This window comes from Danio aesculapii, chromosome 19, assembly GCF_903798145.1.
Source record: "Danio aesculapii chromosome 19, fDanAes4.1, whole genome shotgun sequence".
In the NCBI taxonomy this organism is placed as follows: Eukaryota; Metazoa; Chordata; class Actinopteri; order Cypriniformes; family Danionidae; genus Danio; species Danio aesculapii.
In genome coordinates, this window is record NC_079453.1 from 28,233,785 (window position 1) to 28,248,488 (window position 14,704).

Consider the following 14,704-nt stretch of genomic DNA (forward strand, 5'->3'; position numbering starts at 1 on the left):
GTAAGTAAAAATAAGACTTATGTCCTTAAATTCAATAAATCAAATGCAATAGTCTACATTTTAGGACTTTATAAAGATCCACAAGAACCCTATTGTTTGACCTCAGTAGGGATGTTGTTATTTGTATTTTGAATTTGTGCAATGATTTTCTCATCCAGAAATGGAAGGAAACTGTCTTCAATGTGTCCTTGGGCAAAATGCCCTTGAAGTCACCCTACAAATAGTTTACGCTGAAAGGCTGCAATAACAAAGTATTTGTATGACAGGTCTGTTTACAAGCAGCTGCGTTCGTTTCTCAAGGATTCTGCCCGAAGAATACTTTTGAAGGCTCGTTTTAATGACCTCAACTGGAAGAACAAGGGCAGTCCAATTTGTCTCATAAAGGTAGCAATTAATTTGTTTAATTAGTTAAACACTTACAAGAAGGAAACACCCGAAGAGAGAGACTGAAGGTCAAAACCACTGGGGTTCATCCATTAAATCACTTTCACACAGACTTAGGCTTTGATCAGAAAGCAACGCCATGATGAAAAATCGCAGAATAATGATGCACCTGGTGTTAGCGTTAATTATTTGCATTCACTGTCTGCACTGTTTAATGTGATTCATTATATGAATTATGCAAATCAGATAATGATGCAAACATGGCAAAAAAAATACAATAAATATTTTTAATGACCTCAATTTGCAGAGTTATTTAGGTCCAATCCCAATTCTATATTTGTACCCCTTCCCCTTCCCCTTGAAACAGAGTGTGAAGGGGAAGGGCTTCAAAATTTACTCCTAAGAAATTGGACAGCAAACAACACCTGCACACATAATCATGTGTCAGTTGGTATTTATCTTCAGGAAATAACAGAAGACAACGATATCATGTTATCATAATGATCTAACGTGGCAATAAGCTTATAACTGTACTGTGCATTTACATCGTGGCCATATTTATCTATGTAAACACACGAAAACAACATTATGTTATACCAGACGCTGTAAAGAGTTTATTCCAAGGTATCTCCTGACTGGTATGTGCAGCCATGGTGCCGTTGCCAATGGTGTATTCTGGGAAATTTTCGTACCCCTTGGTTTTGAATGCGGTCCTGAAAAACCTCTGTTTTAAGGGCTATCTACCCCTTACCCTTAGCCCTACACCTTCAAACTAGGGGACAAGAGGAAGGGCAAAGGGGTAGAATTGGGATTGGGGCTTATTGTGATGTTGGTCATTCCTGAACGGTAAGTTTTCGAGGATGCATTACTCATAAAATACTCTGTTTACATTTGTTCATAAACCATTTTTCAGACCTAGGTAGAACTTAAGTGGTTCTTTATATATAATTTCATACTTTTAAACTTTGTGTTGAAAGTTTGAATAAATGAATTTAAATTTACTGTTGAATAACACACTGTACTAAAAATGATAACTAAGTACTTTGGACGCACACGCTAGGCAACACATCAAAATAATTTTTAAATAAGTCAACCTCATTTTCATTTCCAAACAAAATCCAACGTCCCCACAACGTTGGGGTACAACGTCAATATGACGTCATGTTGACGTCCTGGGTCTGCAGGGTACTTTTAAGTGCACATTTTAAGTGCACATCAAAGGGTATAGTTTCTTTCAAAAATGAAACTTTACTCATTACTTACTCGCCCTCAAGTGGTTCCAAACCTTTATAGGTTAAGTTTTTCTGCTGAACCTAAAAGAACATATTTTAAGAAAGCTGGAAATCCAGTAATCCTTGACTTCCATAATAGGAAAAAACAAACATTATAGAAGTCAATGGCTTTCCTTAGAAGATCTTCCTGTGTTCAAAAAAGAAAGAAAGAAATGAAGCATGGTTGTGACAAGTGTGAGTAAATGACGTTGATTTTTGGGCAAACTGTCCCTTTAAATTGTGTTTAAAAAACTGAGTACACTTTTGGTAAGATGCCTTTGATTTCATTATTATCGATCTGCACATACAGTTTTTTTATATACTTAATTAAAACGTACTTTGAGATGTCTGAAGTACACTACAAGCGCACATTTGGTATGCTTAAGCACACTTGTTTTTCACAGGGGAATCTGTCATATTTCTTCAGCATCAGTAATATACATCATCAGTCCTGAAGCGTGTTCCAGACACCTCAATCGGCTCTTTAAAGAGTCTAAAGTGTGCTTGACTACACTGCGCATCTGGATATACGCCGCTTAAAACATATCATTTAATCATCGCTTGATGAATCAGTGCCAGCATGATCACTTGAAAATGTACACAAACATCTCTTTGAAAGAAAATTCTGTTTACTGCCTGCTTTCCACTTCAGTGACTTGATTTGAATATGCCTGAGGAAGCCCTAAGCAGCACAGATAGTGCTGGGCTAAACTAGATTACAGGTGGTTGGTGAATAAAACGCTGGTTTTTGCACTGAAATATTGCACAGTGTATGTAGTCATGGGAATGCTCAAGCTAATAAAATGCGTAAAAATGCAACTGCAGGAATCTGGCAGAAAATAAATCAGAATTGAGAACTTTCAAGGAAGCTGTTTATTTGTTGACCATATTTGAAATGCCTTCATTTACAGCATTTTGAACAATCTACTGAAGCAATCCTGAAATGTGAAATACATTTGTGACCCAGGAGTACAAATCTGTCTTACGCTGGATGGGTATATTTGTGGCAATAGCCATAAATACATTATATACAGTTGAAGTCAGAATTATTAGCCCCCCTTTGATTTTTTTATTTTTTTATTTTCCAAATTATGTTTAACAGAGCAAGGAAATTTCCACAGTATGTTTGACAATATTTTTTCTTCTGGAGAAAGTCTTATTTGTTTTATTTTGGCTAGAATAACCTAGGTCAATAGGTCAATATTATTAGCCTCTTTGAGCTATATATTTTTTCAATAGTCTACAGAACAACCCATCATTATACAATAACTTGGCTAATTACCCTTAAATGCCTAATAACCTAATTAACCTAGATAAGCCTTTAAATATTACTTTAAGCTGTATAGAAGTGTCTTGAAAAAGTTATTAGAAATGAGTTATTAAAACTATTATGTTTAAAAATGTGTTGAAAAAATCTTCTCTCTGTTAAACAGAAACTGGGGAGAAAAATAAACAACTGTAAAAAAATAAACGACTTGATAAATTTTTCTTTCATGCCAAAATCAGTAAAATATTAAGTAAAGACCATGTTCCATTACGATACTTTATACATTTCCTTCTGTAAATGCATCAAAACTTTATTTTTGAATAATAATATGCAGAGAACTTAACTTGGACATGGTTTTCTCAGTATTCAGTTTATCTGAACCCCCAGATTCCAAATTTTAAAATAGTCAAACAGTGTTTCCTCTAGGATTTTTTCCAGCTGTGGCGGCAGGCCTTTTTTTTACACAGATCTACCAACTACCTGTAGTGTTATTTTAATGACAAATGTCGTGAGCGCAGTATTAGAAGTCGAGATCGCATTTATATAATGGCCTACAGCATGCGGATCTCTTTGCTTTCGCGCCAATTTTTTCTGCTTGTGCACAAAACTTCTTGCACGCCCCCTCAAATATAAGCCGCTTTAAGAGCGTGCAGATCTTCTTGTGCGCTCTCAAATAAACGCTGCTGAAGTGCGATTTAGTGCGTTTATGTAAAGAGTATGTCTCCAGCAATTATTAGATTTGCTAGGAATATTTATAAATGCCTCCGGAATTAATGCGTCCTGAAATAAAGTTAAACGGCTATACGTCGTGTTTGCTAGCCACACGCATCACGCACCGGTCACAGTCAGCCAGTTAGTCAGTCAGTCAGCACGTAACCTTAAAGGGTTAAACAAATGACGCACAGTACTACGGTTACAGAAAAGTTTGTGCTGTTATAATTCACTTACCTTTTAATACGCTTTGGTGCGATTATCACCCGCTATTAAAAAAATAGAATCTTTTGAATGAGAAGCTGTAATGTAGCCGTAGCGGGATGAATCTTGGCGTGGCGCCCCGCCATGGAAGAATGAATGTAGCGGAAACCATGTTATATCTTGCTCAGATATTATTCAACTTTTAAATATTGTATATGTTTCAATTTTCCGATTGAGTTTTAGGTCCAGGGTCACAGTTTAATATATTTCAAACCAGCAACCAAACTGACATGAACTATAAGTGCTATATTTATTCTAGAAGTAATTATTTTATTAATTTTTTCCCAAAGGGGTTTTAAAAAGACATCATTAAATCATTATTAGCCACGAACCAAACCAAACAGCAAGGTCAATAACAACCATAAAAACTTTGAGATGTTAAGATCTGTGCTTTATAACGTCGCATTTCTTTTAGTTTGGCTGGAATAAAAATATACTAAATGATAAAAATGATAAATATTTTTAGCCCTCCTAAGATTTTTTGGTAACACTTTAGTTTAGGTCATAATTCACGTTTTTATCAAACCATTAACTAATGCTACTAGCTTAATAAACTACTAATTAACCGTTCCTTAATAGTAAGGTAGAAGTTGGGTTTAGGTTTTGGGTAGGATTATGAATGTAGAATTAGATCATACTGTATAACTACTGAAGAACAGTTAATATCTTAATAATAGGCAGATAATAAGCCAGTAGTTAATAGCATGAATTGTGACCTGAACTAAAGTGTTAACGTTTTTTTTTTGTTTCTGATTGGCTACAGAACAAGGTGTTATGTTTAAAAATGTATTGACATGTCCACATTAAAAAGCACTTGGAAAAGTACAATTTCACAGGATGGTTAGTTTTGCGATTTTTATTCCATGTAGGCTATAGCTTTTAATAATTAATGTGATTTAAGACATCAATTATTGGGTACCGAACATACTGAATTAGATACTCACTGTTGCAATCTACTGGTGACTTTTTAACACTTGTGCATCAATTCAAGCAACACAGACTCATTGGGAAAATGTGGCCGGAAATTCATTCATTTATTTTCTTTTCAGCTTAGTCCCTTTATTAATCTGGAATGAATCAGCGGAATGAATCGACATGACCAGAGATACAATACATTAAAAAAAAGGCCATGTGACACTGTGGTAGAATCCCGTGGTCATGATGGCTTTTCTCTACTAGTTTGCTTTTGAAAACACTGCTGGTTATGTTTAGGTAAGTGGGTGGATGGGTCAGTCAATATCTAGCTGATATATTATGCACAGCGACAAGCCGGGTGGTTACTCTCATGGGTTTGTGCAAGAAGGACATTAAGATATGCAAAAATGTACACAGCGGCCTCCTGGATTTACAGAAAATGTCATGAAATTTAGAAAACATGCCACAGTAACGTATTTGAGAAAAAAATGTTTGCCTGGGCACATAATTCCAATGAGCCTGGGTTGAATTCAAAGGTTATACATACTGCACTGTTGGTAAACAGAAGAACACACACACGCATGCACGCACGCACGCACGCACGCACGCACGCACGCACGCACACACATTAATAATAATAATAATGTTTTTGAAGTTTTGATGTCTTGCAGACAAAATGGAAGTCTTAATGAAGAATGTATGACATTTTGCTTAAAGGGGTGGTAGAAGGTATTTTTAAGGATTAGTCGTGTTTATAAGATGCAAAGCAATGTGTGCTCATGCTTCATTTGCAGAAAATCACATTATTATGATCATTTACTGCTACTCAGCTAACATGAAAACTATTTCCTAGTTTCTTGAAAAGGCCCTCAATAGGTTCTGATTGGTCAGCTAACATAATGTGCTGTGATCCGCTCCACGTCAACAAGAAAAGCGTCATGCCCCTACAAGCACGCGCTTTTGTGCTGTGTAAATACTGTCAGTCAGAGTAGCTGTTAGCCGTTTCAGTTCTTGCCTGAATCAGATAGAAAATGACACAGAGGACACAGCTGAATCTCGTGCCTGCTCTCTAAAATAAAATCTGACAAGTGTCTTTAACATATATTCAGAATAAGCATGTGTAAATAATATGAAACAAACATCACATATCTTTTGCGAGTTTGTTATTTGAGATGTAGAATGCAGGGAAAGTGGCTGCATAGAGAGACACTGCAGCGCTGGTGAAGATTGTGGCTGTTTACAGGGGTTTGACGGATAAATATTAATTTGTAGCTAAACTGTTAGCAGTGCTAAACAGCACTTGCCATTGTTTACATCCTTGTTTACAACCTCACTACAACATACTGTTAACTAGAAACTGTGCATGTAATTGATCAATTTTAACAAATAAAAATGCTTACAGGTTGAGGCTCACAATCTACAGCTTCGTCAATACACAAATACAGAAACAGAACAAGCTTTGTGGAAATAGCAGCGTTTGGAGGCTCTGCTACAATATTACAGGGCCCCTGGCTATGCCCCTTTGCTGCATGCGGTGTAAGTGTGTGGTGAATGCACGTAACCTGAAGCGTTTGTGATCTCACTAGCCCGGATGTATTATTCTGTAGTCTCCAAACTTCATTCGCTGTAGGCTTTGCTAAGCTAACTCTGTAAAAGCCAATGTCTTCCCTTTGCATTGAACTTTAAGCTTATTACATTCAGAGATGTTGCTTATGTTCATACAACTACATTACACATGAACTAAAGTTTAAAATTGATATCGTAGTGGACCATCTCTTTAAATGGCACTAGGATGAAATAGTGCATTTTTTGCCCTGAAGGTCCTGTTTACGAATTTATTAAATATTACAAGCTCAATACAAATACACAATTTTTAGACAAAATATATTATGTTTGACTTGACATAGCCAAAAAGATTTTTTTTAATGAACAAGACAAAAATGTCCGTAAGGATGCACAAGGTTTCATGTATGAGTGGACCTTTTCCACTATTGTGTTTTGTACTATTTCTTGTTCATTAATAATGTGTTATTTGAAGTCAAACCCAGAGTAGCTCTTACCAAGCCATGTGTTCATCTTCTCTGAACTGCAGTGCTGCAGCAGAGGCTCGATCAACTCATCCACATCGCCTTTGGGAGCTTCTTTGGTGAACTTCTGCTCAGACAGAAAGAGGAAAGCTCATATTTCGTTCACATACACCTTGAAGCTAAAAACAATGAATCCAACCGAAGCGCATTTGGAGAAAACACATTCTGAGGGTGCATGCTGCCATACCTCGACTGTGATATGCAAGGGGTCCACGATCTGCCAAATCATAAGAGACAGGATGTCGATTACCAGCAGGACCCCGACGGTGGCGTAGAGCTTCCAGGGCTCCAGGTGCTGCTGGGATATAAAAACACCACCAATCAAGCTTCCACGCAGGACAGTGGAAGAAACAGCTTGTGCGGTGATTCATGACATCATAAGGAGTGAAAGTGCAGAGAGCACGAAGGGGAAACAATGGACCATTATCAGGATGCCAATTCAATCTGCCACACGGTGGCCGCTTTTTATGGTTTAAGTAAGGAAAGTGTCCTTAATGGATTTCTGCTGAGGCCATAACGCTGTGAGAAAATCAATACTCGTTCTTTTTTTTTTCGTAGTGAGGATGGTGTTTGTGAGCAATTAAACATAAAAAGTGTTTATTTAAAGAGCGACATAAAAAGCGTTTATGTTCTCTTATCTCCACTTTTGAGAGCTCATAAACCTCAAACATACCTTCATGACAGCGGAGGATGAAAGAACGTGCACATAGCCAGACGACTGACTCAAGGAATTTTCCAGGTTCAAAACAAGTTAAGCTCTATATATGGCCTGCTATTGATTACCGCAGAACTTTGACTCAAGCGTCTGTTTTCACAATGATAAGGAATATACTTGAATTAGCAAAGGCAGATTCTGTGTGGTTTAAAAGCAAAAATGTGATACTTATATAAAGTTTTAGTGGTGTAACTGCTTTTTTTTGATTGCCTAAAAGCAAGAAGGCTGCTGGTTCGAGCCCCGGCTGGGTCAGTTGGCATTTCTGTGTGGAGTTTGCAGGTTCTCCCTGTGTTTGCGTGGTCCAACAGTCCAAACACATGGGCTATAGGTGAATTGAAAAAGCTAAATTGGTCTTATTGTATGAGTGTGAATGCAATAGTGTATGGGTGTTTCCCAGTGTTGGGTTGCAGCTGGAAGGGCATCCGCTGCGTTAAACTAATGCTGGATAAGTTGGCGGTTCATTCTGCTGTGATGACCCCTGATTAATTACGGGACTAAGCTGAATGAAAAGAAAATGAATTAATTGTATGTGTGAACTTTGTACACAGAAACAATTTAGGGATACTTTCGTGCAACCAAAAGTCTGCGTTTTAAACATTAAAATAGCTACTAAGAAGAATAGAGATGCTGTTTGCTGTGTGCCTGGGACATTAAAAAGCAAATCGTCTGCAAACAAAAGGGGAGCAGGCATGAACAAATTGAAGGACAGAGGAAGAAAGGCTTTGAGGGATGCTGGGAAACCATATTTGAATCGAAAAGAAGAACAAAAACAAGGGAAAAAATCCACTGTAAGAGAGCTAAACAGCACAAAAACAGTTAACCTATCAAAATAAACCACATACCATACATAATAAAGCTGTATCAATGCATATTTCCTGCCAGTCCTGTGTAAACTATGGCAAGCAGAGTTTATTTGTTTTTAAATTTATTTATATCGTGACATTGCGGAGTGCGAGAACAGTTTGAAGTAGCATACACACAGGTTCGTTTGTTTTTAAAATAAACAACAATATTTAGCTATGATGTATGTTTGCATTTGATGTATTTATTGTTGTATTAATTAATTTATTGTTAATAATGATTGTACATATTGTTTATATTTCTAATAATAAACTTGAAAGAAATGCTCAGTATTAACCCGAGGTTTCTGTCACTGTATTAAAACTAAGATAAAGGAATCTTTAGTGGTTTAAAGTGATATGATGAATTAGAGTTATACTGTTAAGTGTCGGCTCGATAGGATAGCTTTACCTGGACATGGAAAAATTAAAACCTGTTTAAAATGATTTGAGACCTACAACGCAATATTTCAGTGATTTTAAGACTTTTTAAGGCCTAAAATTTAGTTTTTTAAATTTAAGACATTTTAAGACTTTTTAAAACCGCGCAGACACCCTGTTAAACGCAGGACTTCAGTCAGTTTTGTTAAATAATCCTCCAGAAATCTTTCTAAAATAATGATTTGCTGTTCCATTAACATTTCCTATTGTAATCAATGTTGTGCTGCCTTAGTTTTGTGATTTCTGAAAAATGTTATAAATTTTTTCTTACGATTCTGTAGTAATGACCAAAGCAAAAAAAAAAAAAAAAAAAAAAAAAAAAAAAACCTTAATTTTTTAAAATCAATTTAATGCGTCCTTGCTGAATAAATATATTAATTATATTAATTGGAAAAAGTGTGTGTAATTTATCTCAAGGCTAATCTTCCCTATAGGTTTTTATTGTTTTTAGTTCTGAAATCATCTGAGGAACTTGACTTGTGTCAAATCTGAAACAGTCCTTTAACATCTTTCATAAACAGAATTAAACAACAGCACATTTTTATAGTTTTGGGCAGTGGATGGATACCTTTTATGATTTCTCTCACATTAAAATACCCATAACAGACTTTTTTTCTTCTTAAAATAGAATGTTTGTCCCAAATCTTTCGTTCCATTTTCTGGTCTGCAGAAATCCTGAAACTATTCTTTATTCCAATACTTCGCATTCATTTGCCTAACAATGACTCTGAAAATGCCACTTCAAACAAACTTACTGACGCTTATTTTGTTGCTTAAAAATGGAGAATTCTCAACAGTGATGCACCAGTCAAAGAAGCAGATTTGAAAATGACAAAGCTGTCAATTCAATGCCTTACTGCACATCATAGATTGTTTCTCAGTCTTTGAATCTTTTCTTTGTGTAAATGCAGAGAGCTCTAGAGGGGCATATGACAAGCTCTTCTCCACTAGCAGACAGACGCCCATGAATACTCAATAAAAGGCATTGTGTTTTTATCCTGAAAATACCTTTATTCTTTGGCTTTATCTCATTCTCTGACTCTTCTTTTAGTTATTATAATTGCTTTTGTATGACTGCAAACATTATGCCTACACTGAACAAATGGTTTTCTTAATTCTTGTTTTCCAGTAAATATATCTAATCATCCTAAAATGTAATTAAAAGCAAATTAGGATTTTATTTAGAGATGTTTTTCAAGCTTAAATCAAACTAAATGTAAGGTTTATACATATTTAATAATAATGAAAAAAGTACAAAAGCACACACATCACTTTTAACTTCAAAAAGGCGGCAACACAAAAGCTCAAAAAATGCAAATGTATTAAATTAAAAAAGGCTGACACAAAGCATGTAACGTTTTAAACACACGGCTCTTCATCAGGCAGAGTTCATCACAGTAAGGTGCTCCATTTTGTACACTTCCGGACCACATGACCTCCTATTATCTCAAGAAACAAGAAAAAAACCAAGAAAGAAAATACACATTTATAAATTATACAACTTTGATATTCAAAGCGAAAATACAGAAACAAACCATAATGCAACAAAATACACAACAAAATATAGTCAAAAAACTTTACCCAAACACCTAATTAAGCATTGAAGAATTATTAAAGAAAAGGACGAATATCAAACTCCTCATTTATGTTCAGAAATGCAAATTTTTGATGGCCTACTCGTCTTACCGACATAACATCAACAGCACGGGCACCGCAACTTACAGATTACTTTAGCGGTCTTGCACGAAATAGTGCCTTGAATTTTGAACTTCGCATTTCTGAACATTGATGCGCTATTCGACATCATGATCATAGAGGTCCTGTTGCACAGCATTTCTCAGTTATGAGACATTCTGTCTCCACTCTACAATATATAGGGATTAAAGTTGTGAAGTGTCCACGTCAGGGGGGAAATCTTAACAAATTGCTGTTTCAATGTGAAGCCTTTTGGATTTTCACTCTAGATACATTGGGCCCTATTTTAATGATCTAGGTGCAAAGTCCAAAGCACAGGGTGCAGGCGCATTAAGGGCGTGTCCGAATCCACTTTTGCTATTTTAAGGACAGAAAAATACGCTCTACGCCGCGGCGCATGATCTAACAGGGTTGAGCTTATTCTCTTACTGAGTTATAGGTGTGCTTTGAGAATGAACGAATCAGAGTCTCATCTCCCATTCCATTTAAGAGTCAGTTGTGGTGCGCCATGGTGGATGTGCTATTTACATGGCAGACTTTGTAAGTGAAAAAACTGAAGGCTTCACTAGCAAGAAAACAGTTAAACAGACCATCTGCAGTGCAAGAATGAGCCTCCTCATTCTTTGATTTCACTTTCTTTTGTGGATAAGGAAACATGTTGTACGACATCCATGTTGTGCCTAAACACACCTCTTATCTAGACCGAAACACCCATGATTCCACAAAATGGCGCATATGGATTTGTTATTTAAACAACGTGGTGAAAAACAGGAAAATTAGTGTTGTGCTGGTCTGAAAATTGCAACACGTTGTAGAAACGCGTCTTGCGCCTTATTGCGCCGAGTGTATGTTGCAACCCAGGCTCATTCTGAAAACGTAGTCCCGTGGACATTTCTGGAGACTGCGAAATACGTAGCCGGGGGTACGTACGGCTGCATTTCATTTTTTTAAGCGAACGCTGCGGGGCGGTGTGACGCCGTTCCTTTCGGCGCTTGTCGGCCGGCCGCTCGCCTCCATGTGGAGGGCTTTCCCGCTGCAACCAGTTTATCCGGTTAGCTCTTCGTGTACTTTGGCGGACTCGAGGCGCAGAGAGGGGCTGACCACGACAACGACGACCGGGTTCGAGTGCGGTGAAGAGCGGGTCCAGAAATCAGGTAAGAAAACAAAAACAAATCCAAAAAATAAAGCGAACAAGTTCATCACAGGGTGAGAATGTGGTCAAAATCCGAAAACGTGGAAAAAAATTAGACGAGGGCTTTTCTTATTCTGGACGGCTTTTGTAAATCGTCGTTGGTTGGGTTTAGGGACGGAGGAGGGTGGGTCAGCCGATTGGCCGGTCGCACGGTCAATCATCCTGTCATCCAGGCAGACAGGCGGAAGGTCGTTCGACAGCGGCCTCTAGCGGGTTTACGCGGATTCGCGAAAACAAAAACTGCAAAAATACGTACCTCCCGGGACTCCACAGGACTACGTTCTAATGAGCCTGGGTTGGTATAATAGGACCCATTTTTTCCAAGAGGTTTAAATGAGGAGTTTGATATTCGTCCTTTTCTTTAGTAATTCTTTAATGTTTAATTAGGTGTTTGGGTAAGGGTTTCTTGGCTATATTTTGTTGTATTATTTTGTTGTATTTCGTTGTTATATTCTGTTTTTCAATTTGTGATGTATGTAATACTATGGTTTGTTTCTGTATTATCGCTTTGAATATCTAAGTTGTATAATTTATTAATGTGTATTTTTTTTCTTCGTTTTTCTTCTTGTTGTGAGATAATAGGAGATCATGTGGTCCGGAAGTGTACAAAAAGGAGCACCTAACTGTGATGAACACTGCCTGAAGAAGAGCCGTGTGCTCAACATGTTACACGCTTTGTGTCAGCCTTTTTTAATTTAATAAATTTGCATTTTTTGAGCTTTGGTGTTGCTGCCTTTTTGAATATACATTTAATAATAAACAATTAATAATAAAATATACTCTATAAAATGAAATCTTTCTAATATGATGATTTGTTGTTTTTCATTTTTCAGGATTCTATGATCAAGCAGCATTTATTTAACAGAAATGAAATATAATTTTTTTTGTAACATTGTACAATTATATTATATTATATTATATTATATTAAATTATATTATATTATATTATATTATATTATATTATATTATATTATATTATATTATATTATATTATATTTTTTTACTGGACAAAATCATTAGCACAAGCAAACAATGCTAAATGTATCCACAGCATTTACAAATCGTACCGTTCATTTTATAATTAGCTAATTACATATAAAAAATTTATTATTATTCATAAATTGATTATAAATATCTAAATATCTTGCTTATTTTTAAAACCCAAAGTTGCATTTCTTTACATATTACTTTATGCATTGTGAACAATGAACACTTGTATTTGAATCAATTAACATTACCTAAAATGAATCAATCCAGCAAAACTATAATGCTTATTTGTAATTCAATATATAAATATACTAATATTTATATTTTAGTATACTTCAGGGAAACACTTTACAATAACAGTACATGAATAATGTTGTATTATAAACTAGGCATTACTTTATTATGAATTAGTGATGAGTCAAGGCGCGCACTAATCATGAACTAACTTTTGACATGAGTCAAAAGAGTTCATGTGTGATTAATGGCTACCCTAATTACTTGTTAGTTCATGTTGTTAAATAATGTATTAAGTGTAAGCTAAATGTAACCAACATGAACTCATGAGCTGCCAATGTATAACTATTTTATGACTTTACTTGGAGGGGCACATATTCATGAACTCATCCTTAACTACTCATAAAAAACAGTGTCTAAACTGTTCATGTTGATGTTGACAGAACACCTTTCTATTGTTATTCAGTGTAAACGCACTAGATGGACATGCATAAAGAGTTCATGAGTAGTTAAGAATGGGTTAATGATGACGTGCCCCTCTAAGTCATGAATCTTATTATAGATTAACATATCATGAGTTCATGATGGGTAAATTAAGCATAAACTAATGTGGTAATTAATACGTTCATTAGCAAACAAACATGCAATAGCAAATAATTAAAGTAGCCGTTATTCACACATGAACTCATGTGACTCATGTTGTAGTTAGTTAGTTAGCATGATTAGCGCATGCATTAACTCATCATTAGTTCATATTAATGTTTAGTTTACATGTTCACACAGTATACTGTTACTGTAAAGTGTTACCTATTTCAATATATAATATTTGAAATATACTGCTTTAAACAGGTTTGTCCGGTGTGAAAGGGTGTGTGCCTTGATAAAGTAACTGCTGGCTCATGTGGCTCCACTGAGGCTTCATTGAACGGGTCTGTATGATAAATGTGCTGTTTAAAGATGCTCAAGGACAACGGCAGGGCCATCTCAACCAGATCACACAGAGATGGTGACCAAACACTACAGAGCCAGTGGAAGTGAGATGCAGATCTGTAGACGATAACTGAGAGAACAAGATATATTCTTTATGAAGATAAATAATTCCACTATGATGTACTGATCGTTCCAGAAGTGCAAAGAAAGACCTTGACAAGACAAGTCAGCCGAATAAATTCCTATGAGGCTTTAAAAGGACAGATAGTTTGTCTTGAAACACCTTCAGTTAACCCCAGAGCAGTGGGATTTAAGGGAACATTTATACGACAACGATGTACTAAAAATTGATTTTTTGTTAAGTGAAAAAAACAAAACAAAAAAAAAACAACAACAAACTGACTAAAACTGCTGTGTCATATACTAGGCCATTCATTTGCAATGGCGCTTTGTAAAGAAAAACTATAAGCTTTGTTTTACAAAATGGTGAACAATTAAGAAAGCATTAAGAGTTTACATGACACTACATAAATTGTGCTCTTGTAGTTTTCACGATGACAAAAATAATATAGGTTTTAAAACTTCGAAACCAGATCTCCCTAGATGTCAATGCTGCGTAAAAGAATGAGCGAAAATTTTAATTTTCTTCCAGTTTTACATTTTATTATTTAACAAATAATAATTAATTAGTTTAATTAATCATTCATTAATTTTCCTTGGACTTAGTCCCTTATTTATCAGGGGAAGCCACAGTGGAATGAACCGCCAACTA

The 14,704-nt window shown here is 35.9% G+C and overlaps 1 protein-coding gene across 2 annotated transcripts in view; it reads right to left on the reverse strand.

The window, feature by feature from the left end:
- The window catches only part of gabbr1b (gamma-aminobutyric acid (GABA) B receptor, 1b), a 226,353-nt gene that overhangs the window by 24,751 nt on the left and 186,898 nt on the right, over positions 1–14,704 (reverse strand). The window contains exons 19-20 of one of the 2 annotated variants that reach the window (XM_056480451.1): positions 7,087–7,194; positions 6,873–6,966 (exon numbers count right to left, since the gene is read on the reverse strand). In XM_056480451.1, the coding sequence (XP_056336426.1) occupies positions 6,873–6,966; positions 7,087–7,194 (202 nt within the window). Of the gene's footprint in view, positions 1–6,872; positions 6,967–7,086; positions 7,198–14,704 lie in introns of both variants that reach the window. The other variant, XM_056480450.1, reaches the window with a different exon arrangement.